General features: G+C 38.4%; 1 protein-coding gene across 2 annotated transcripts; it reads left to right on the forward strand.

Moving 5' to 3' along the window:
- Positions 1 to 1140: 1140 nt before the first annotated feature.
- Positions 1141 to 23335, forward strand: atp6v1h (ATPase H+ transporting V1 subunit H). 2 transcript variants are annotated; one of them, XM_069692315.1, is made up of 14 exons: positions 1141 to 1163; positions 1884 to 2044; positions 2935 to 3034; positions 3709 to 3798; positions 4581 to 4694; positions 5740 to 5844; positions 7067 to 7126; positions 8089 to 8186; positions 9145 to 9337; positions 12677 to 12855; positions 13273 to 13398; positions 15064 to 15165; positions 16300 to 16413; positions 22943 to 23335. In XM_069692315.1, the coding sequence occupies exons 2-14, from the start codon at positions 1941 to 1943 to the stop codon at positions 23010 to 23012; spliced, it is 1455 nt and encodes a 484-aa protein (XP_069548416.1). In that variant the 5' UTR covers positions 1141 to 1163; positions 1884 to 1940; the 3' UTR covers positions 23013 to 23335. The 2 variants fall into 2 exon arrangements, with proteins under 2 accessions (XP_069548416.1, XP_069548417.1); XM_069692316.1 differs by lacking the exon at positions 7067 to 7126 and having other exon boundaries at positions 1143 to 1163.
- The last annotated feature ends 1143 nt before the right edge of the window (positions 23336 to 24478 follow it).

Raw genomic sequence — 24478 nt, forward strand, 5'->3', positions numbered from 1 at the left:
TCTAACATGTTGTATGTGTGGCTGTGTTGCTCATTACAGGCTCACACAGATAAAAACTCAGGTCAAAGCTCCTCAGGGTGACAAATCAACTGACTTACACTCTCTATCATCCACACGAGTGTATTTGTTTATTTATTTGATTGGCTGGAGTCAAGAGATGTATTTGCTTCTTCTAGCTCATCAGGATATTTAAAGTATTACTGACTGTATTTCTCAATATCACAGTTTTAAATCTGTCTTTGCTTCTTTGTCCATGTTTTTTTGTTTTTAATGGTTATTGGAGTTTCTGTCTGTGGTTTGACAGCAAAAGCGCAGACAAATATACACAGGCCTCTATGTAGGCTATATGTAACGGTAGTGGTGGGTTGTCATGTGTGCCTCACCATCCATGTGCAAATGCCCTTTATTTAGCTATGTTTTCTATTTACCCCGAATTACAGAATTGATTGTGAATATTTGTTTAATTAAAGGCAACTTCACATATCTTTGGTGAAAATAAAAACACATATTTTGATAAGGTCATGTTTTGTATGCAAAATCCTAATGTGAAAATTAACTACTGACGTAATGTGTAGTTTAACTGTAAAGGAAGGAAAAGTAGACCACAGCATGCCTTGAGTTGCCTTGGAGTAAAAGTAAGCTATAAGATAGCATGAAAAGAAAATACTCAAATAAAGTATAAGTAGCCTATCTCAAATTTGGACATCTGTGCAGTAACTGTAGCCTACTTTCAAAACGGTTTCATATATATATATATATATATATGTATATACCTGCCCATAATTTGTCTGTGACACGCTCCTAAAGTAGGCCTACATCTCTCTTACAGGTGACATCAACTCAGGCTTTTTTTTATTTTTTATTTTTTTAAATGACGTATCTATATTTCAATTTTTAGTCGAAATATGACAACTTCTAGTTTTGTTTGTCGCCTCTTCTCACCTCCTGTAAATGATTGGAAACCTATCAATAGCCTGAATGTTTATACTATGGTACCAAAAGTATTTGCGATATTCAAAAGTAAAACCGCATCTGTCCTCTCGAACTTCTCTGCTGCGGTCAGACTGAGGCGCATGTGACCCGACTGACTTGTCACATGACAGACCGTCACATGACTGACCGTGTCGTAGGCAGTCAGCTGTTCGGACAATACACTTAGCCGGGTGAGTAAACTCGAGTTTGTTTTTTTTTACTCCGTTTTTCGTTGTCATTTAGATTAGAGTTGGGCAACAAAAAAAAAAGAAAAAAAGTCTTTTGTCCAATTGTGTCAAACTAAACGTGACTGTCTGTTACAGAATGTCTTCGAAGCTATATTAGCACGGCTATCTTAGGTTAGCTCCCTGAGCTTATTTTGCTAACGGTTGCTAAGTATCCCTCAGCTGACGGTGTTTGTGTCGGTTTCGTTATGTTATAAGTTATATTTTTGCTGCAACCTTTACACAAATGTAATAGGTCACAGGCTACACTCTGCGCTGTTCTCGGAAACCCCGTATCGTGACTTGTCGTGACATTGGGTTAAGCTAGTTGTGCAGCATAACCTGCTGCTGGCTGGTTGTCAGCCTGCTAAATAAAACGAGAATTGATCCCCTAAAATGGAAAATGAAGAACGCTTAATATATGTTCACACGAAGAAATATCTTTTCATATTAATACTCGATTATTTTTATTTTGTTTTTAAGTCAGTGGCCCCAGTTTTCTACCTCTCTTCCTAGTTCAGCTTCTCTGAATCAGCTGACCGACCTAGTGTGTAATAAACACTGTAGTTTTCTGCAGGTGGTTCTGCATCTATTGTGTTTGCAATCCTATAACACCACAACCAAACCTGTTATTTCCTTTCTAACGTGGCGTGATTGTGCTGATGTTAAATATCTGTTTCTTTGCAGTTGGGTGTTGGATATTTTTTTTTATTCAGACGTACGCTGCAGGTTATATATCTCCAGATGGATATCCGCGGGGCTGTGGACGCTGCAGTCCCTACCAACATCATTGCTGCGAAGGCAGCTGAGGTTCGGGCAAATCTGGTCAACTGGCAGTCCTACCTTCAGTAAGTTCACATCACAGCTGTGTATCATATATAATAAACACCTGCAGTCTTAAAACAATTCAGTGGAACAACTCTGTCGTGAATTCTTCTTTTGTGGCGCTTGGTGAGATCGTATCTGTACTTCATGTTTGCCATCAAGGCAGTAGTGGTGGATATGCTGTACTGGACTGCATTATATGGAAAGGTGTTGCTAGTATTTTGTCCACCCCACGTACATAAATGTCTCCTCTGCTGCAGGAAGTCTGCTTCTCGCGAGAGGGCTGTATTTGACTTTGTGAATCCATATTTGGATAAGCCGCAAATTTTTCATATTTTGTTGTGATATTTTATTTAAGTCAAAACATTTTTATCAGACAGTACGTCAGTCTCTCTGAATAAAATGGTGGAATAATTGCAAACTGTGTGGTAATCTAAATGCAGCTCTTCTAGTTCCTGGATTGTGATTCACTGTCTTAAGTGATACTTCCTCTTTTAACTGTTATCTTTCAGTGCAGCAGCTCTGATTAATGACCGACAGTATGATTTTATTCAGGTTTTAAGAAGTTTGGACATACTATACATGTTTTCATGTAACTTCCTACGTTCGTAGAGCCTGGTGTGTTTTGTCTTGAGAGCATTTGCGTGTACAGGTTAATTGACATTATTGTTCAAGCTGCCCCATGCAATTTGCAGCAGCATGCTACTGAACAAGTACAGCCCAATTTTCTAGTGAGTGTGTTAATGGCATGCCTGTGTGCTTCAACAATAAAGGGAACTTGTTGAATTACTTGTGATTAACCAAAATAAACATCCCCTTTTTGTAGCCAACCCATTATTGCCCTTGCTCAAATCAAAGTAATCATTTGTCGTTACCAGTGACAGTGGCTGTGTTTTGATTCATTTTCTCGTAGGAGTCAGATGATCTCAGCAGAGGACTGCGAGTTCATCAAGAAGTTTGAGGTGGCCAACTCTGAGGAGAAACAGGTCATTCTGACCAATGAAGGACATCAGGTATAGAGGAGGGATTTCACACTACCTGTGCAGTTTTGTGGGGGTTTTTTTCTCAGTCATTGAATGCCTCAGCAGCTCTATAGATTTGTTGTCATCAACATGATCAGATGCTCACAACTGAAGCGACATCTAGTCGCATTCAAAAGTTTTCAGGTAAATAATGGCATTGCAGCATAAAACACAGGCGTCTTCCTTCATTCATTTCTCGTGCACTCACAGTAGGTGATTAAATGTACAATTACATTCACATAGTAAAACACATGGTAACATGTAAATGGGAGTCTGTGCAAATTTACAATTTAGCAATCAATAGCTATGGAGGCTGAGGGTGTGTTTGTCATGCTGAAAGATTTCAGAGTTGTACAATTCTGCCTCAGGAGACTTAAATCACCTGCAGTGTCTGTCTTGGCTTTTGAAAGGTACTGGTTCATATTTCATTATTTACCTGTACCCAGTACTAACATGCCCTCCCCAGTGCAGCCTCCTGTGTTGTTTTGCTCTTGTGCTTTTGTTGCTCTGAAATCACCGTTAAACTGTAAAATCACTGCTAATTGTGAAATTAATTCTGTTGTGTTTGGATTCTTTTCAGAGGTGTCAAGCAGAATGAAAAGTAAAGGCAGTTTGTTCAATTTGTCATTGCTACAATAATGCTGTTTTTTTTTGTTTTTGTTCAGTGTGCAAAGACTTTTCTGAACCTGATGGCCCACATCTCCAAGGAGCAGACAGTCCAGTACATCCTGACTTTGATTGATGACACTTTGCAGGTACACAGACAGACGCACTGGCTTTGGACAAATAGGACATGCATGTCTATATATAGACATTTTTAGGAGGCAGTAGGATTGTTCAGAAGGCTTGAATTGTTCAAAGATCACATTGTTTTACCCTCGCAAAGAGACATTTGATTCAAACCCTTGCATTGCATTCAAAACCTTGGCCAATAGAGAGATTTTTTTGTAATAATCCAATACAAATATTGACGTTCTCCCTTGTGCTTGGATTTTAGATGCAACTGAAAGCGGATTTAGTAATTATTACAAGCCAAAACCAGACAAAAAAAGGGCATTTTACATGCATAGAAAGCGGTGGATATACAGACTTGCTATATTTACAGACGGTGTTCATTTTTCCACTTAAATTGAGGTGAGATTTACTCGCCCCCTTTTTTTTGTTAATTTGTGTTTGCTGGAGGTAAATGAATTCATGATTTACATATTGCTTTTTTAAAATGAATGAAAACTGGTTTGTCAAGAAGAAATTCAGTGGGCTTATTGAATTGTTTCAACCGTAAACAGAAGTGCCACAAAGCAAAGCTAAAGTAAATAACAGATTTGGTGAATATGCAGTTAAAACCAAAAGTATGATGATCTGTAACCTGTAGAGGTACATGTGATTTATAACATCTAACACATTGTTAGATGTACTTTATCTGTTCAGTAAATGATGCCACCTCAATATAATATAAGTTTTTCCTTTTAAAGCTTGTGTAATATCCAAGTTTAAAGTGCAATAACTTATCCAAGACTGGATTTAAATTGTCACTCAGGAGAACCATCAGAGGGTGAACATCTTCTTTGACTACGCCAAAAAGACAAAAAACACCGCCTGGTCCTACTTCCTTCCAATGCTGAATCGTCAGGATCTCTTTACTGTGCACATGGTGAGTTAAGAGATTTGAGTTTGGAAAAATGCAAACGCAAGAACAATCAAAATCCAAGCTGTCCCTGCAAGACTAGCCTGGTTGGTGCATGTCATTTATGAGGGACATTGTCATTCTGTAGATCAAACATACAGTAAGTGCACAGTTAGCGGTGATCCAGGTGTGAAAACATCTGTTGTCCAGCCGTAAAACGGTGTGATAGTTTCAGGAAAGGATCATTGAGCGGGATTACAGTGAACAGTGAGTAGAAGACTTAAAATCATATTTTCACATCTACATATAAGATGGTGTCCTTCATCTAATTTTTCACAGAAATTTCTGTTTCTAATCAGCAAAGCATAAATAATTCCTCACAATGCAACCCTCCACTTTTTCCTTGATGAGAAGAAATGTCCCTGCCACCATTTTCTAATCAAGGACGGCCACCAAGGACTACGATAGGGCGCACACAGCTTAATTCAGAATGCCAGCCAGACGGCATCCAGCAGGTGGGCACGATGTGACCCCAAGTCTGTGACACAGCACTTAACTCAATCCAACTGTCATGCTGAGTCATGCTTTTAAGTTACAGCTTCAATGTTTCTACCCATCCTCTCCTGGCAAGGAGGAATTTGGAGAGATGAATTTGTTCTCGTCTCATCACGACACCGAGGGCACTTTCCCAATCAGACATTTTGTATGCGATAATAAACGGGGCCTCAGTCACTTTAGCACTTAGATTGAGTTGCAGATCCCGATTTGTGTTTTAGAGGAGCTTTTTGAAGAGGTATTAGAAACTGGAGGACTTATTGGTCATGTGTGCCCTGCTTTCACGCTTTTTTTTTTTTTTTTGTATTTCTCCTTTTCCTTGGAATTCAAACCACAAGATCTCAGTTACACTTAAAATGGAAATTCAACATGCTTTTTAATTGCTGTCAGCGTCATAAAAAAGTAACAGATATATGTCACTATGTTACACTATGGTCTGTCATTTTATTGAGGCCTTGCTGTAAATTCCAGCAGACAGAAGCGATATGAATGTAAAATCTCCTCCTTCACGTTTTAGGCGGCGAGGATCATCGCTAAGCTGGCTGCCTGGGGCCGCGATCTGATGGAGGGAAGTGATCTGAACTACTACTTCAACTGGATCAAAAGCCAACTGAGTTCTCAGGTACATGAAGTAGAATTTTGCTACAATAATGTCCTGTGTTGTTTAAAAGTGTTTTTTTTTTTTTTAAATAATCTCAGTTAAAGAGGTGATTTTAACTTCTAAGGCTACCCAGAATGTCTTTAACTACATGTGGAACCGACACAATTTTGTTTTGATTTGATTTGTTTTAAAGTGCCTTTTCTGCAACAAATTGTCTGCTATGTTTTTTTTCTGTGTTTAACAACAGGGCACTACAATACAGTACAGTGCATCTGTGAGTATTAGTAGTAGTAAATGACGCTGGATACGAGTTTCGGGTGAATGAAAGGTGATTGGGGAGACTAAAATCAGTAAATTTATTCTCGTCATGATTATTAATTTTCCCAATAAATATTGCATGTTTATAATTAAGTCTGGAGATTATTTTCATTGGAAAAAATAAATATGGGTTGTTTTGCAACTTAGCTCCTTTAGGTCACATGAATAACCAAATCATATTTAGTGGCTCTACGCACACATGGTATAATTGAGATAAGATTAGAGTTAGAATTATTCACTGTTTTTCTTTCTTTCTCTTCAAGCCATGTCATTGGGTATCATTTTCTCAGATATTAGCTTATCGGCCTCCAGAGATACTGGATTCTTCTTTCTCAAATGAAGTTAATTTATTGCTTTTTTAATCATCTACATGGCAACAATAATTTGTCATTTCTGTCTGAATTCATTTTCCCTTCCTTCAGTTCTGTTGTTTGGGCTCAAAGTGTGAAAACCTTGTCTGTATTGTTGTAATCTATTCATTCATATTGGGTTCGAGCAGACTTGTTAGACCTTGAGGTGACAGCTTCTCTGTAGGTGCTGACTGTGCCTTGGCAGACGTATGCACTAAAGAGTGGGATGATCAAACAGCCCGATATTGATTCCTAGTTTTCTTTTCTGCATTGTACGGCACTCTTTCTCACATTGTCTTCAAATCAGATGTGGACAGCTCTTTCAAAACCATGATTTTGTCCCGTCTCCCTTCATTTTAAACATTTCGTGTCTTCGCAAAATATGTTCTTAAACTGCTTCTTGAAACTGCATTTAATGTTAATTTCTCTCCGCAGCAGACAGGCAACGAAGTATCCGCTGTCCCCGAATTGTATTTGTGGCCAAGCTAATGACACGTACTCTGTCGTCCACTGCCACTGTAAGCGATGGGTTGTGAACAATTTAGCACCTGTTTCTTTTGTTTATCTCTCATTAGAATCTACATGGTACAGGTCCAGAAACAGGCATGGGAGCAGGAACTATTTCTCCCAGTGAAGTGAGTATGAGTGAAGTGCATCTCCGGTCACCGTGGCGCTTCCAAAAAAAAAAAAAGCACAAAAAGCAGGGTTTGCGCAAGCTCGAATCTGTCGGCTGTCACCGGACTTTCACATCTTTTCTTTCCTCCCTTCTTCTCTCCCATCCTGTTCTTGCACTCCAGTTTTTCATTAATAACTCCAGACTGTTGGAGCCATGAGTCTGATGACGAGCAATTTGAGAAAGCATTCTCCATTAGGACAGCATGATGTTTGCTGCCACTGGTTGTTTTTAACCTGTACAAGTGAGAAATTGCATGCTGTGAGCTAATTCTCCTTCATGCTGAAAGCGCATGACAAACAGCTTCTTCTGAACACAGAATAACGAGGGAAAATTTAAAGAGCATTTGCACAGCAGCAGCATCCGACCATTTACTATCCCATACTTTGTCAAGCATTGCGTAACTATTCTGAGAAGCGTGCTCCGAAATATATGCGAGACCGCTATCTAATAACTGATCATCACCTTTTCCTCTGCATTTTCAACCAGGTAACCTCCACTCCTCTGCTCTTCTGTCTTCACTGCTGCCTGTTTCTCTCGCTGGACTTCTCTGCTTTTATTCGGCCTCCTCTAATTAACAGATTAATGTGACCTATTCTCTCCTCTCTAATCTCAATTTACATTGTTCTGCTCAGGTGTGATGGGACGCTTTTCCCTTCTGTCACTCTGCATTGTCCTATTAGTATGTAGTAATAGCATGTGTTCATGTATACATATGATAGACTGCATGTGCAATGCGGCAAGGTTGGATAGGTGATGGTAATGCAAGTTTTGGACTGGGCCTCGTCGATGTGCTTATGATATCTCCGCTTGTCAACTTCTTCATCTTTCAGAACTTGACTTTCTAACGTGGTGTTTGTCCTCTTCATTAAATGACTCAGGCTGCTGCTCCTGTCTGACTGAATGTTGGCCTGTCATTTGCAGAGCTCTCAGTATGTCCAGTGTGTGGCCGGCTGCCTTCAGTTGATGCTGAGAGTCAATGAATATAGATTTGCCTGGGTGGAGGCTGATGGAGTCAACTGGTAAGTGATGATCTCCTTTTCACAAGATTCCTGCAGTTTTTCAGCCTAGAAAATAATTAGTTAATTTCAAACTTTATAACTGAGCATTCAAAGACGTTGATCGAGCCAGCAGAAACTGGACCCTTAAGGAAATTGCATTTTGTTTTAAAAAGTTAATGACTTGATAATAAGAAACTTATCGTGTTATAAAGACCTTCTGTGGCTTTTAGTGCCACCGCTTGGGAGGTGGAATCTGTGCCCAGATGGAAGCAAATGAATGCCAGTGTGAAAAACAGAAGTCTTTTTGTCTCACTGACTTGACACGTAGACCTAATGTGTCATGGTTGTGACACATCGGTGTTCAAGTCAAGAAGAAATAACCCTGAAGATCCAGAAAATTACCCGCAGTGTAGAGTTGTGTTGTTTTGCCATTGAGGTGATCAAAAACCTTGTGATAATCTTTCTGACAGGTTCATAGCATCAACTCGCACTCATGGATGCTGTACATTCTGTAGCCACATGTCTAAAGGGAGAAGGTCGTTGAAGCAGTGGGAGACTAAAAACTGACAGAAGGCTCAAAATTACTGATTCTGTCAAAATAGCATGTGGTACAAATTATGAAATCTTTCACCTGACCCCTGACTTTTTTTTTTTTTTTTTCCTGAATATATAATTGTAAAACCAGCCACATTGCCTAATATGTGTGCGATAATTATGATCTGCAAGATCCACATCTGTGCACTCAACTGCCCGTTGCTGTCATTAGCACTGTACTCTGCTTTTGGAGCAACTCTTCCATTATCTAAAGACTGTCTGAACATTTCATTCTGAGCCAGCATCAAACATAATGAAGCTTCAGCATGCTGGTACACGACTGTAAAAGCTCCTCTAGTAGTCAACATTTAGTGGGTATGAATGTGCACCCTTTTCCTCTTTTTGCCCGTTGTTATTCATTCATGTGATTTCTTTTCTGTTAAAGCATCACAGCCGTGCTGAGCAACAAGTGTGGCTTCCAGCTCCAGTACCAGATGGTCTTCTGTGTGTGGCTCCTGGCCTTCAGTCCTCAGCTCTGTGAACAGTTGAGACGCTACAACGTGGTGCCGGCCCTGTCCGACATCCTCCAGGAGTCTGTCAAGGAGAAGGTCACTCGAATCATTCTGGCTGCCTTCAGGGTTAGTGGAGAATTTCGCATTCATTGTGTTTTTCTCTGAAATGCTATTTTTCATCAAAAAATATTTTAGCACACTGACTGAATTGTTGCCCCACTTTCTTGGCCATTTGCCTGCGAGACCTGAACGTGATTCACTCGCACCACTTTCATACTGAGACCTTTACTCCTGCTTGGCACCAAACTCGCAGAAATACGGAAATGAGTGTAGCAGCTAAAGAGACAGATATTCTCCTCAGGAGTTGGAGACCAAAAATGAAGCTAGATGAAAGTGCGTAAATACATGAAGAAAAAACACTCTAAATGAATAATAATGTTGTTCCATAACTGCAATATGAGTAAAAAGACAACTGTTCTTCTTAAAAAAGGTGATTTCAATATTGTGTTTTCACTGATTTCACTACCACCAATTGGCAAAACAAAATCTGCTATTTCAAGGTTCAAAAATATCCTCAACAAAGTTTGTCAGTCCTAATTTCATGTCGGTACTTTTATATTAATAGAGAGCAGTCATTGTGCATTTTTCAAAATCTAACACAACAGTTTGAACATTTGAATTTGATTAGGCTTTCCCTCAACAAGAAGAAACCGCAACCGCAACTCGTAAACAACAGATGAGGCAGCCTATGAAACGACCAAGCCCGTAAATGAAACATAAATATAATTTATGATAATGTGGCCCTTTCAGCTTCCTGCCTTGATTGCGCACAACATCTGTTGAATATTTAATCTCGTTCTAAAATGTGTATCCTGGACTTATTGTGTTGTTCTGTATTCCTGCCAGGTAATTAAATCCACATAGTTTGCTCATAACGAAGACTCCATTTATATCCCCACACTAAGGTGATTTTTTTTTGATCTGCAGGAAGTTAGTGAGTCTGACAGGGCAAATCTGGAACATCTGAGGAATACTCTGAAAATCAATGTGATGACTTTCAGGTCCTCAGAGGGCTTTTTGTATTATGTTTAGGAAGATTATAGAAAGTGTGACTTGATTACACACACGACGCAGATAAAAAAAAAACACGGTATAATATTTCTGATGACGGTAATAATCCTCTGCTGTAACATAAAGCTTTTATTTAGCGGCCAACCTCATCACACATTATATCCAATGCCAAACGAAATATTCATGTTGAATTATGTTCCAGGGGAAGTATAGATTTAAATGAAAAGCCTCAGTCATAGGCTCCCGTTGTCCAACACCAGACAGCCTTGCTCAGAGCACATCGGGTGTGATAAATGGCATTGATTACATGACTGAAACATGGGATCATTGTCAGCGGTGTTTCAAACCCGATTTTCAAGAAGGGATTTGATGTTTTTTGTGCCTCTCTTTCAGCCTGTTTCCATCAGTATTTCACTGCTGTCGTCGTGACCCGAGTCGGACATGCTGCAATGTATTATGTTTGCCTTGATGTGTTTCTGGTTTCAATTCCCCCCCAGAGCTCCTTCATCACCTCTCATGTCAGTAGAACTGTCACATCAAGCGATTGTGAATGGACCCACAAAGAATGGGGATCTATTTTTAATTGGACCAAGAAGTGTGCAGTTTACTTTAATTGCTGTATCACAGCTAATTAAAAACAACGGCGGGCAGCGAACGGAAACCCTGAAACGTTTTGACGTTAAGTGGGTTTTCCCAAGAGTTATTCAACTTAACCTTGCAGTGTGTATGTGCGTGTGCGTTTGTGTGTGTTTGACATCGTGGCTACAAAACATTGTTCCCCACTAAAAAATGAGGAACTGTTTTATTGAGACCCAAGATGGTATTTGACTGCATATTTTGACAAAGTGTAGTTGGAATTCTGTTTTGATAAAATACTTTTTACAAAAAGCTTGAACATTACTCTGCATGTTGCTGTTTTCCCAAATGTCCTAATTATGGAAATGATTCTGCTCACCACATGGGACCTACAAAGTGACTTAAATTACCCCGAACATCTGGAAGTCCTTGAAAGCATCCGCAAAGGCAGCACTGCTGTGTTTGTGATGTGTTCGGTTTCACCTAAATGTGGTACTAAAAGTTTCATGTTTAAAAAAAAAAAAAAAAATACATAATCAACTGCGGTCCAGAAACATGAAATGTCTTGTTGCCATATGCCTTCAGTGCCAAGCAGGCTTTAAACATTTTCTGTGGCTTGGCTTATTTGCTGTATTGTGATATGTTGTCAACATATTCCTATTCAGCAAACACATTTTTGTAGATATGCCCTCAATGGTGGCTTTAAAGAGTCCAATCAGAGGATCGAGTGGTTTCCTCTTTCTCGGTCTCGCTGCTTAATCAACTTTTCTTTTGAGTAACTATAGGGCAGGGTGATGTGGACAAAATCACAATGTTTTTGACCAAATACCTCTATAACGATATTGCAATAACACTGTGGGAATGAATGTTGGAGCTTTCCCAAAATAATCACACCAGATTTTTTATAAATAATCATCAATAATGTGGATATAATGAATAAGTACCACCAGTCTAGTACAGTAAGTTCAAGTTTTGCAATATGTGAACATCGTGTTCTTGTTGCTAAGCACCTCTGTTCCATCTCCTTCACATCCACAACACCTGAAATGGAATCCAGGTTTAATAGGTGTGCTCTGAAATGTACTATATATCTGCCCTGGAAGAAATCAATGGCTTTAATGTTATTAAATATTAGGAGAGGGTAATATGGATTGAAAAAGTCTATATCACAGTATATTAGATTTTGTATTGTGATTTATAACATTCTCCCAAATCAACTGAGAAATTGTATTGAATAAAATAACCAGAGCAGTTTTAGCCAATTCCTGACAAGTTCATGTATTTCATCATAGTAAATTAAATACCATAGAGCAGTCCTGCTCATTGATTTCTGTGTTGTCAGCAATGGCCTAAAACAAAGAAATATTCTAGAAACACATTATGAATAGTTTGGCAATGTTTCTGATAATTGATAAATTCATTTCTTTACCCCTTTATTTTCTATTAATCAGTTAATCATTTTTTTTTTTTTTTTTTAACAACATTGATGTCAAGCCAACAGTCCAAACCCTAAAGATATAATTTATGGTCCTTTAAATAAACATCCTGACATTTTGCAAGGTGTTAAAAACAAATATTTAAGTTTTGGTCAATAAATGACTCGAACAATCATTTACCATAACTATGAATTCCTTTCCTGTCGGTGAACTGGTTAATTGGCTGATTATTTCAGCACTATACATGTTATTTACTCATCCATTCACTGATTCATTTGTCGTCCTTTCAAATCGTGAGTATCTCGTTTCTCCACTGAACTGCTTTCCTGTTCGTGACTTTGTAAACGACGTCTTGTCCTCACACTACTGGTGTCTTCTACAGAATCTTCTGGAGAAGTCGGCAGAGAGGGAGACTCGCCAGGAGTACGCTCTCGCCATGATTCAGTGCAAAGTGCTGAAGCAGCTGGAGAACCTCGACCAGCAGAAGTACGATGATGAAGACATCACGGAGGACATTAAGTACCTGCTCGAGAGTCTGGGAGAGAGTGTGCAAGATCTCAGGTACCCAGTGGACTCCCGTTCAGGAATAATATTCAATCACTTTACAGTTACAAGTCCTTCTCTTGCAGAAAACATATATACGATGTATGTGTGGGATAATCTGTAATTATAAAGAATGCTTACTGGAATTAAGGATATCATAGTGTTGTAAATTATTCTGCTTCATGTTTAAAAAAGAGGCTGTGAATGCAGCATTTTGTGTGAATGCTGCATTGATTATGTGCTTGTGTGACGTCTAGCTACTCTGTACTCTAAATGTGTTCCACTGCACCTCCCAAATCACTTCTCTGCACATCTGATGGGCGAATAGAAAGTAGTTTTTTTTTGTGTGTGCTGTGTGACCAATAAGAGTTCTGACCCTTAGTCCTCTTTTCTTGTTTTGAAATAACTCGTTTTCTATCTGTTTTTGATCTGCAGCTCCTTCGATGAGTACAGCTCTGAACTCAAGTCCGGACGCCTCGAATGGAGTCCTGTGCACAAGTCAGAGAAGTTTTGGCGCGAGAACGCCGTCCGCCTAAATGAGAAGAACTACGAGCTCCTCAAGTAAGATGAAGCGTTCGCTCTTGTGAGGAAGTCAATTTTCTGCATGGCCCTCGAGAACTGGATTTAATGTTACCGTGACGCCTCAGTAAGAGCAAAACAATGCTGCTGAAAGTGCAGGTTGTTCTGATACAGAGGGCCACAAAATATGCTTTACTGCAGACTATGATGCTGCCACCTGACAAGATGAATTAAATACATTTCAAGTGTTTTTATTCTGAATTTAAAACGCAAACTACAACTAAAGGACATGATATTGTCCTTTACTTGAATCTAATTAGCTTTTTTTTCTTTCTAATCTGAATATAGAAATGGGGCTTTTGGAGAGTTTAATCATTTAACAAATGTACAAACTTGTCACGATGTTGGCTTTGAAGAATATCAAGGTTACGACTAATGCGTGGATGGCCATGAAATTTGGTTGCTCTGGACGAGATCGGTTGCAGAATAAATCTGAGACGGCATCCTCTCTTTAACTGTGTCCTCACCAGCCAAACTTTGATGTTTCTGTGGTGAAGAGTGAAGAGAAAGTCTTCTCCAAGTTTCTCTGTGTTCTTCTGTCGGTACTCTTGTAGCTTTTATCTGAAAATGTGGGATTTTGGAGTTTAGTCTCACTGCTTTGTTCCCATTTGTTCTCTCGGATTTCAACTTTATTTGACTGTGTCTTGATCAAAGTAACTAGAGTGAAACTGGACTTTTCTTGCTGATGCTGCTTTATCTTAAAATGTGTCCCCCGTTAAAGCAGTTGCCCGCTTTTATTTGGAATAACGGTGGCGCTTCGTTAGTGGTGCTATCTTTCAATTATAAACGAGTCTAATAAATCAAATATGGTTGAGATATTTCTGCTGTTTGGTTGGCAGATTAGATTGAAATATTTCAGGGTGGAATAAGTCCAAACAAAAACATCCACAGTGAGCTGAGACAGGGCTGCAGATCGACAGGCTTGTAGTTGTGGTTTGCCACCAGGGTAAATAACTTTCATTGCCTGCAGCCATTCACAGCAGGGCTCGGTGCGACTACCACCGCTACCATGGGAAAAAAAAAAAAAAAAATCCTAATTTGCTAACAATTAACTCAAAATTCAGTTCTCTGGTAACACCTATTTAAAGTTTTAAGAACCCTGAAACAAATTCAACAGCATTCACCAAAATGTTTGTTGAGTTTGTTTGTGTTTCCAATCAAAAGACTCTGATCACAAGAGATAAAAGATCAACATGTGTTTGTGTTCTTTGTTATTCCAGTAACACACTCTGTTGTGCCCGTGGACTTTGACTAAAAATCCTAATCTGTCCATCTCATTGTCTCATCATTGTCCTCTCTCTGTAATCAGCTCAGGCATCATCTCGGCTTAAATTGCCTTCCTTTTCTTTTAGTCTCTCTTCCTACTCGCTCATGTTTTGTCTCACTTTGAGGCCCGAGGTGCCACTTTTTTCAGAGAATATTTAATGTGTCTTGTGTCCTTGAAGTTAGATTTTAGAGTTTGCGATTGCCTCAGTTATACAATAACATTGGCCTTTGCTAAGATTTTCAAAGCTTTATCAGACTTTGCCTAGAAGCATCTGAAAATATGTGATTTAGATCAGCGAGAAAACTTTGTGATGCAATTTTTTGATGCAGACAGACCTCCACATTCGAATGCGTCTCCTTCTGTCTTCCTCTCTTCTGTAGGATCTTGACGAGGCTGCTTGAAGTGTCCGATGATCCACAAGTTATTGCAGTGGCAGCTCATGACATTGGAGAGTATGTGCGACATTATCCTCGTGGTAAACGGTAAGATTTTTTTTTTGTGTGTGAAAACCAATTCTTATCTAAAACTTAAAGCCTCTCTGTAGAGTCTCTAACTTTGACAGCTGTTGTGCTCGTGTCAAAAGACAAACAGCAAGACACATTACTACCATAAATACCATCATACATGATGGAGAGGGGGGTATGTAGGAGGGAGTAGATGTAATTTAAGGTTTAAAAAAAAAAAAAATTGTGAAAAACCATATCAGACAAATGACAAATTCAAAGTAGAGTATTTTATATACATCTTTAAAGATGTGTAGAGGAGATTTTTAAATATACAGTTATTAAGTTTACTCCATATGAACAGTGGCCTCTAAATGTTACTTGAACATCAGAGGAAAGCAGCTCTTGGTCTGCACCGGTTTTCAACTTTATTAAGTCATAAAGTCAAACAAATGCTGACATTGGAATTATTTGAAAAAGACAAATGAATGAATAAAATAATTGCATTAAAAGTAAACACATAATGACTCTACGTACGCAATTTTAATTGCCATTACATTCTGGTCTGCTTGCTCCAATTAGGTAAGATGTTGGTTAACTAATGGAAACATCCTTAAAAAAACATTGTGTTTCAGTTTTTAACCTATTTAAAACAAATACATTCTGGGTGTGTTGCAACTACGAGAAGATTGAACAGCAGCTTTTGCATGTGTTTTTAAAAAGGTTTATTGTGCCAAAATATATCTTTAAAGTTTTTTGTTTGTTTAATTATTTGTCCAATAATTTATTACTCTATTGAAACAAACATTTCAACAATACACCCTGTAAAAAAACAACACAACTTGTGTATCTCAATAGGCAGCCTCGCGTTGGTCGTGAGACCCCACAAGGCTCAGGACACTCAAAAAGGATCACCAGTGCAAAGTTCCTCTAATTCCACCCACTTCTCTTTACACATTTACGTTGTTATTACAACTATAATGCAGGCCTATTTTCACAGCATTATATCCTTTTACAAGGCCTGCGACCCCTTTATATGAGACATAGAAATTTTCTGTCAGGCTTTTTTAGATTCCCTGATGGATCACTGAACGACACGAAAGATGAAAATAGTGCTTGTTTTCGGCGTGTAAAGGCTTTCTCGCATTATTTCTCATAATCCTTCCATTTCAGTGTGATTGAGCAGCTGGGAGGAAAACAGCTGGTGATGAATCACATGCACCATGAGGACCAGCTCGTCCGTTACAACGCCCTGTTGGCTGTGCAGAAGCTGATGGTCCACAACTGGTACGAGCACATTTACAGCCTCGTCGATGTGATGTTTCCTGTTCGATGTTACGCCACTCGCGTGAACTAGCCCTTAAGGTTTTCGCTGAACCTTCATTTTTTTGACGTGGAAACAACAATCAGCCGCATCTGTATGCAAATCGTTGAAGCGTCTAGCACTCACTGATACATGTTTTCATTTATTCTGGCTGATTACACATCTGTTGAAGTCGGGCGGAGTTGTGTTGGAAATGATGTGAAATTGATGTAAAAATCAATGGACGTCCGTATAAATAAGAATGCTATGGCTGCAATAAAGTCAACGGTAGAGTCACAGAGATGTCAATCAACGCCCGCCAAGGCCAGAAAGAGGTCTAATCAGCTCGGTCATTTCAGATGTGCATGAAAGGGCTGGTGGCAATTTTGAGTTTTGGAGCGTGTCGATTTTAGCCGTCATATTCCTCACAAATACAGGCAGGAGAGTATGTTCGGCTTATCGCAACCCGTGTTAACAATTTTGTGACATCACAACTTGTATGTAAGCCAATCATGGTCCAATATGCAACTTGCACGAGCGTGATGTGAATACTTGAAGCTTTCTGCACACATACACTGAAAATCTTTTTTTCTGACTCCAGCATTTCACTGTTGAAATGAAAAAAAACACAAATATTTCCATATTCATAGATTCTGATAAACAAATCAGACAAACATTATTTCATGCATCAGTGTTTTTACGTCTTTAAACATGTCTGGTGGGCTTCTCTGAAAATGTTGTTTCAGTTCTTACTTCATATCCGTGAAGTTAAAACCGTTGACAACTTATGATCAATCACGAAATACAGGGAAAATAAATGTGTCTGCTTTACAGATATGCTGGACCTCTAATTTACATTAGCAACAGCGTATATTTAGTCTTTTTTTTTTTTTCTCCACTTCAGTTTTACAAAGTAACTTTTAAATTGATGTCATTTGCAAATGAACACAGTTGCTTTCAGATTTAGATGTTTGTTGGCTTCTACTTGTATGTAACTCATTAACTTCAGCTCATGTTAATGTATTTGGGTAAACGTCAGTTGATAAGTACAGCAACAAGGAAAGTCGATAATGGAGTGCTAAAGGTATACTTGCGGTAATTGAATTTCTGATATGCGTCCATCAAAGCACCGATAGTTTTATTTTATAAAATATCTCGGTGTAATTTGACGTCCCCTCTCTTCAGTCTCCCTGCATCTACACCAAAAACAGGCTGCGTTGTGTCTGTGTCTTTAAGGTGCATTGATATCAATGAACCTTTCTTTTGATTGGCTGACTCTTTTCTAGCTGATTGCTCTGTCTTTTCTTCAGCATAAAAGGTTGGACAGCTGGCCATACTGAGGGAGGACAAATGACTTTCTCTGTGGACTTTCACAGCATTTAAACAGCACTTAGACCTGCTTTAGATTCCAAAAAAAAAGAAAAATGGGAACGTGACTTTACACAATATGGGACCTTTAAATTACCACTCACTTTATTTTCTCTTGGTCCAAACCCTCTTTTCACCCATCACCTTTGTGTGCTTTTTCTGTCGACCGGATTGCTTGGAAACAGTAAAAACCAACAAAGCAACAAGTGGGAATGTGTTTGCTCTGCTGCCAATATCTTAAACACACTCGCTCAACTCCCAGAGCCGCTGTGGACGGTGGATTTGTGTTTAATATCAGAGAGGAGTGCAGCTTTCCTTTCTAAGTAATGTTCCAGTGTAAACTACGCTGAAGTGTGGACAGAAGTTTATTTATTCACTGAGGTCAAAAGGTTTCCAGTCTTGTTTTTGGTAACCAAGAAGAAAGACAACCACATTTGTATTATTAGACTATCAGTAGGAAAAAAAAACAAAAGGTGTATTTCTGCTCTCGTGTCATGTTTAACATTTAAATTTGTCTTTGTATATTTTCTGGAATGAATGAAAATAATTTAATAGTTAAGTTATAGAAAGATTATTATTATTATTAGGGTAAAATAGGAAGAAGAACAATGTAGTACTAAAATAAAGCATGCAGGTAAAAAAACAAAAACAAAATGAGGGCTGCATACAAATGTTTAGCCGTAAAAAAACAACTGCTTCATGTGCACTAAACCTGCATATGAAATCTGATTTGATGCTAAATTCAGCGCACGCCTTCATACCAAATTGTTTAGATTAAATATGGAGATCTACATTTTATTGCTCGGAGCTTGTTTTTTTTTTTTTTTTTTTTAGCTTCGTGAAGCCATTGCTGCGTCGTCAAAAAGCCTGGCACACAGATCGCATTTAAGGACACACATCAATTCTTGCATTTTCTTTAACTTCTACTTGTCAGAAGACATAATTGACACAGAAGCTATGAGGGCAAAATCCCTCATTTTGAGTGTTTAACACAATAAATGAAACGCTGTGCTTTAGTTATCTTTAACATACTAATTGTGAAATCCAAGTTAGTGAGGGGATCTGAGAGAACGCAGGCCCAGCGGTCTCTGATAAATGATATTGTTTTGATACAAGCTGCATGTAAGTTCAGGGAAGATGACTTCCATGTCCTTTTCATTGAAAAGATCCAGCAATTTAGGTTCTGTTTGGGTTACCATAGAAGGCTTTGCGCTGGAAACAAAGTCCACACATGGAGGAGGGGTGGATCATTTAAGTGTGCCGGCGACGTGGAGGGACTCGAGTGTCGAAGGTTTTATTGTAGCTGCAGGCCAAAGAGGAGTATTTGGAAGAAGGATAGAAAAGAGTTTGCGAGGTCTGTGTTTGGTGAAAGAAGCACCCAATTTATTGAAGCACTCAAAAAAAATTTAAAAAATCCTGATTGTCATCCACTTGGAAACAACTTTCGCTCTTCTGTTCATTTCTGTGTGCTTTTAATGAGAGATCAGTAAAAGAGTTAAATTAGAGAATCCTTCCATTATTTTTCTCAACAACGCCAACCTCTCGTGACGAACACAACTTCAGGTGATGGCATGCTAGATTTAGAAATGCTGACGCAGAGGTACAATGATTGTTTTGTTTTTGTAATGACAGAATAGACTAGAGTTTCAAAAAGGCAACAGTAAAAATAGAACATTGTTTTCATTTTGTTTTTTCTGTGTCACGAAGTGTCAAGAAATGATCTGCTCCTACATTCTTTGCCTCCATGAAGCATAAATGCTCCTGTAGAATATCTGCTTTTTCTTTTCTTTTCTTTTTTTATGCTGAGGTGTCATTTATGCACACAGTGGAGATAATAGAAAGTAGTTCACTGCACCCGCTATCACCTTGAAGGTGTCGCCTTCTGGTTTCTGAGAGGATCTTCATGTCCCTACTTACCAGAGTACCCTGCTGTCATGACAACAGCACAGAAGAATGTGTCAATACAGTTTTATATCTTTGTGCCCTTTGGTTCACTTTGAAAAGTCGTCGTCTTTAAAATAGTTCCGGATGCTGAATACATTGTGAGAGAAGGTAATTATCCAATAAGCTCCGTATGGACAACCTGTCCTTGCGTGGTACTTGTCTCTGTGGTTAGACTGAACTGCAGAGCTCTCTAGCTGACGTTTTCATTTTAAATCACTGGATTACATTGTATACAACAGCACATCTTTTATGACCAACAAAATAACCAAATATGTGTTCAAGGTCACCATGTACTCTTTTGAAAAAGCCGGAGGCAGTAATTGTAATTTGACCTTGTTTAGGGACTCAAGGGACAAAATACATTCATATTTCTCTGCTCTGCACTGTGCTGATATTCAGTCAAAATGAGGTTTTTTTTTTACTTGTCAAATAACTCATTTTTACATTATAGTTGATCCAGTTTGTCAGGCACACTGCATGCACTACTAGGTCGATTTTTATGGGCATATTCAGGTCATTTTAAAAGCAGTAATGTCATTATATAGTCCAATCCAAACTTCACATTTACACAAATGTTAAAAAAAATTTAAAAAAATTAAAATTCTAAATAGTACAAAACATTTCCCAGTAAAACGTGGAACAAAAGCTTTCAAATTCACACCCTGTATTATTGGAAAATATTTTGGTAGAGATACAACATTTAAAAACAAATCATGAGATGGTCATGAAAAGATCAAAGTCTTTTTTTATATGTACTGTATTAATCCCCGAGGGGAAATTTTTTCGCTACAGCAGCATCTCGCAGCATGAACCTTTTTTTGCTGTGAGGCGACAATGCTAACCACTGTGCCGCCCAATCTTCAGTTATCTGTGGTGTTTGATGGAGTTTAATTGATCGAAAGCAGGTGTAATATACCCCAAACTATTTTTTTTTCTTCTTTAATTAACTGTACGCTAATCAGTGAAATCTCCTGGTGGGAGTGCAGACTTTGTTTGTTCGGGAAATATGTCCTGTTTATTTTGTTAGGGTTAGTCTTTGACAACCAGATAAACACTTAGGTTCAGGCGCAAAGTCTTAAAGCAGAGACGAGCCATATTTGGTTGTTTCAAGGAGATAATTCAAAAGACAAAAGTACATAAAAGTGTTTTAGAAGTTGTCGGTAAGAAAGGCTATTTTGCAGCTCTGTCTGACGGCTGCTTTCTGCGGCGTATTAATTCACTGCCGGGATTCATAATTAAATCAGTGTAAATATTGAAAAATGGCATCCTCGAAAAACAGAAGTAGGGAATTGTTTTATAAGGAAACCATAACAGTTCTCTGATGGTCTGAGTATTTTCTGTTATTAGTAGAAAATATTTTCTACTATCAAAGTAGTAGCCTGCCTTTATCGTTTTTAGGCTTCTGAGAGGCATTTGATATTTCAGGTACCAATAAGGTGAGTGTCATGGCAGCATATTTGAAAATGTTACCGCCAAGAAGAAACCTGAAGGAGAATTGACCTTTCCAAAAAAAAATTGCATTATATTTCAGCACTACACCGCGTCTGCGTCACGAGAATCGAGAGAAGCTTCATCAAAACGTGCTCTCGTATTAAATGATTAAGGCTCTTCTTATTCCACCGAGACCACAAATGGATTAAAGATAAACTACGTTTAATTTAGAGGAGTAGTCGGAGGCTATTACCGCCTTATCTGTATCTCTAAAGCTCACCGATCATATCATATTATATAGCGGTCGTTTAAGCCGTACAAAAAAAAAAAAGACAATTTTTGTTGATGCCACAATTTAGCAGGGATTCACTGCTCTCGGCAAGCAAATAGTCTGACACAAGGCTGAAATGATAACTCACTTAATCAATAGTTACTTGCCGGGAAAAATCATTGACGTGTATTTTCCGTGAATCATTTCAGTCATTTTTGAGAAAAGAATTGCGAGAAACGGACAAAGATTCTCTGAGCTCGGAGAAGATTTGATGCTTTTCATTGTAATACAGTGAACCCTCGCTATAACGCGGTTCACTTTTCGCGGTCTCGCTACTTCACGGATTTGCATCGTGCATTGTGTTCTGCATTCTGATTGGCTAAACAGTCTCTCCGCTTCTTCTCTACCTGTTTGTCAATAACGTTGCGGTTTAATATGTACACGTACGTAAAACAGCTTGCCAAATTAAAAATAATCGATGGTGGCATGTCGGTTTATAAGAATCTTTTTGCCCAGAAGAAAAAAGAGCGACAACAACTACCGATAACTATGTTCTTCTCTCGAAAAACCACACCTGCACCGCCGGCTTTAGAAGAAAGAACCGCTGCAGAGCGGAGTCAGGATGCAGCGGCTCAGTCAGAAGAGCAGTGAAATACACGAGTCACTATTTGTCCGACTGTACTTTGTATTTGTTTTCATAATCATTTTTCATTTTCTCCCGTTCTAATCCAATGACTCGGGTCGCAGTGGGGCGGTGCCGATCTCAGCAATTTGAAGCCTTCAGTTCGTATTGATGATTAAAATTATTATTTTACAGTACAGTAGTTATTTGTTAAAAAAAACACATTTATACAGTACTTTTATTTGTTAAACAAATGCTTGGGCCTGTAAAAAGGTTTTGTTCTTTGGTTTCAATGTATTATGGAGTATTTCATTGTATAATAATTGTAAAAAAAATAAAGGTTCCTACTTCACGGATTTCACCTATCGCGGTCTCTATTTGGAACGTAACCCCCGCGATAAACGAGGGTTCACTGTATATCGTTATAAACTGAATATGTTCGGTTGTTGGGTGCAAAATAATAAATTTGAAGACATTAAGTGTTGCTTTGTAATGATTTATTGGTTAATCAAGAACATATGCTTCAGATTAATCGATACTGAAAAGTTGCATCCAGTATTTGGCCAAAAAAAAAAAAAAAACATCCATTAAAAACCACAACCTGACAATTTATTAACTTGAGTTATTGAAATGAAATGAAGTTTAAAGGTGGTCCGACTTTGTTCCATTTGGAACCGGCTGGCTGTCCACACGTTTCTGTTGTCCATGCTAAGCTAAGCTAATTGGTGGGAGTTTTGTTTATCTTTTCACCTAATTCTAGAAAACAAATAAGCATACTGTCAAACTATTCCTTTAAAGGATTTAAATGACCTTTACTTGCACTATAACCCTTCTTCTGTTAAAACCGTAAAGTCTAAGTTGCATTTTTCTCTCGCAGGGAGTACCTGGGAAGACAGCTCCAGTCCTCCGATCAGCAGCAGCCTCCGGCTGTGGCAGCTCGAAGCTGAACCATTCCTGTGCATGCGTGTTCGTGTATTATTATGTGGATGAGTGTGAACTGTGCGTACTTTGGTCATTTTAACAATCAGCTCTTCATTTTGCGTAACGACCTGAAAACCGAAGCGGTGCGGTTTCCTCCTCCGCCCGCGCCCCCGGTGATCCTCGATGTCGATTGATGTGACTGTTGTGCTTGGTGTCGTGTCCTCTCAGCTCAGTGACGTGTGGTGATCGAAGTCGCACTTTATGTCTGTGCTAATGTACAAAACTACAAGTTATTTAAGTCTTAACCTGTAAAACGCTGTATGAATCACAATAAAGATGCTTATCTGTGGCCGTCCCGCGTTGCGTCTCCATTTCAGAAGTCGTTACAAATGCTGAATAGCACTGAGATTAACTACGTAAGAATGTCGAGTCTGTTTTTTTCCAGAGATCACACTCGATGGATTTCCAAGTAGTTGACAGCAGCACACATCAAGACGGGGTGAGTAACCATTTCTTTTTTTTTTTTAAAGGTTTTCTTTGTGTCCTGTTTGCATATATGTGCTCTAAAAGAAGAAATCAAATGTGGTCAGGATTAAAATATGGACGACGGAGGTATTATGAAATGATTTTTTTTTTTCCTTTCGTATGACTTTCAACGGGACTTTTGTAAACAATGTGCCAACAGATCATTCTCAATGTTTTTATCCCCACCAAACCCGAACAAAGAAACAAAGAGGAAATACTAGTTTAAAAGAATATTGAAAAGTTAAAAATAAAACACCTACATTGAAATGTATTTGCTTTACCTCAATTTTTCACACATTTTACATTCATAAAATAAATACTGTATATATTACATGCCACTTTCAATGACAATCATTTTCTATCTTCTTATAGATTCTGTTGGACTTTATTTCAAATAGAGCTGCAAGAATTAGTTGATGAATTGATACTTGATTGCCAGTGAATTTATTTTCAATTTTCTGCTTCAATACAGCGGGCTGCGTTAACATTTGCTGGTTTCTGTAGTCGTCTGCAATTGCAGAGGGAATATCTTTGGTTTCTGAACTGTTGGGCAGACAAGTCATATGAACATGTTAACTTGGGCTTGACCTAACATAAAAAAAAATTTAAAAAAAAAAAATTATTAAATAAATAATCAGTCACTCCGGTTTTAAAATGTATAAGGACTACAGGAATAAATTACCATTCAGTCATTGTAGCCTTCTTGGTCTGATCCTTTGTTGACAAATAAAATCTTCAGTCGCCTGTTAAATACTGTAAACTTATGATGTTAACAACATGACATTTAATCTTCATCCAAAATTCACAGACGTATTAAGGTTGTTTCATGGATCTTCTAAAGCTTTGGATTTCCGTCTTAACAAGACAAAAAGCTTCTTGTTATGCATTTAACATGGTTTACTGAACCAAATTGGACAAACTTCTTCCTTGCATTAACTTCTGTCTCGTGCACAATAACTGCAGAGCC

This window comes from Brachyistius frenatus, unplaced genomic scaffold (assembly GCF_029030835.1).
Source record: "Brachyistius frenatus isolate BFR_SWC_R1_liver_20210118 unplaced genomic scaffold, ASM2903083v1 Contig_12, whole genome shotgun sequence".
Classification (NCBI taxonomy): Eukaryota; Metazoa; Chordata; class Actinopteri; family Embiotocidae; genus Brachyistius; species Brachyistius frenatus.

What these genes read in the sequence shown, in the direction of transcription:
- atp6v1h (XM_069692315.1), top strand. Translation starts at nt 1,941, where the DNA reads ATGGATATCCGCGGGGCTGTGGACGCTGCAGTCCCTACCAACATCATT. An exon ending in TGACCAATGAAGGACATCAG is followed by an intron (nt 3,035 to 3,708) that starts GTATAGAGGAGG and finishes GTTTTTGTTCAG; the next exon opens with TGTGCAAAGACTTTTCTGAA. An exon ending in TCATTCTGGCTGCCTTCAGG is followed by an intron (nt 9,338 to 12,676) that starts GTTAGTGGAGAA and finishes TGTCTTCTACAG; the next exon opens with AATCTTCTGGAGAAGTCGGC.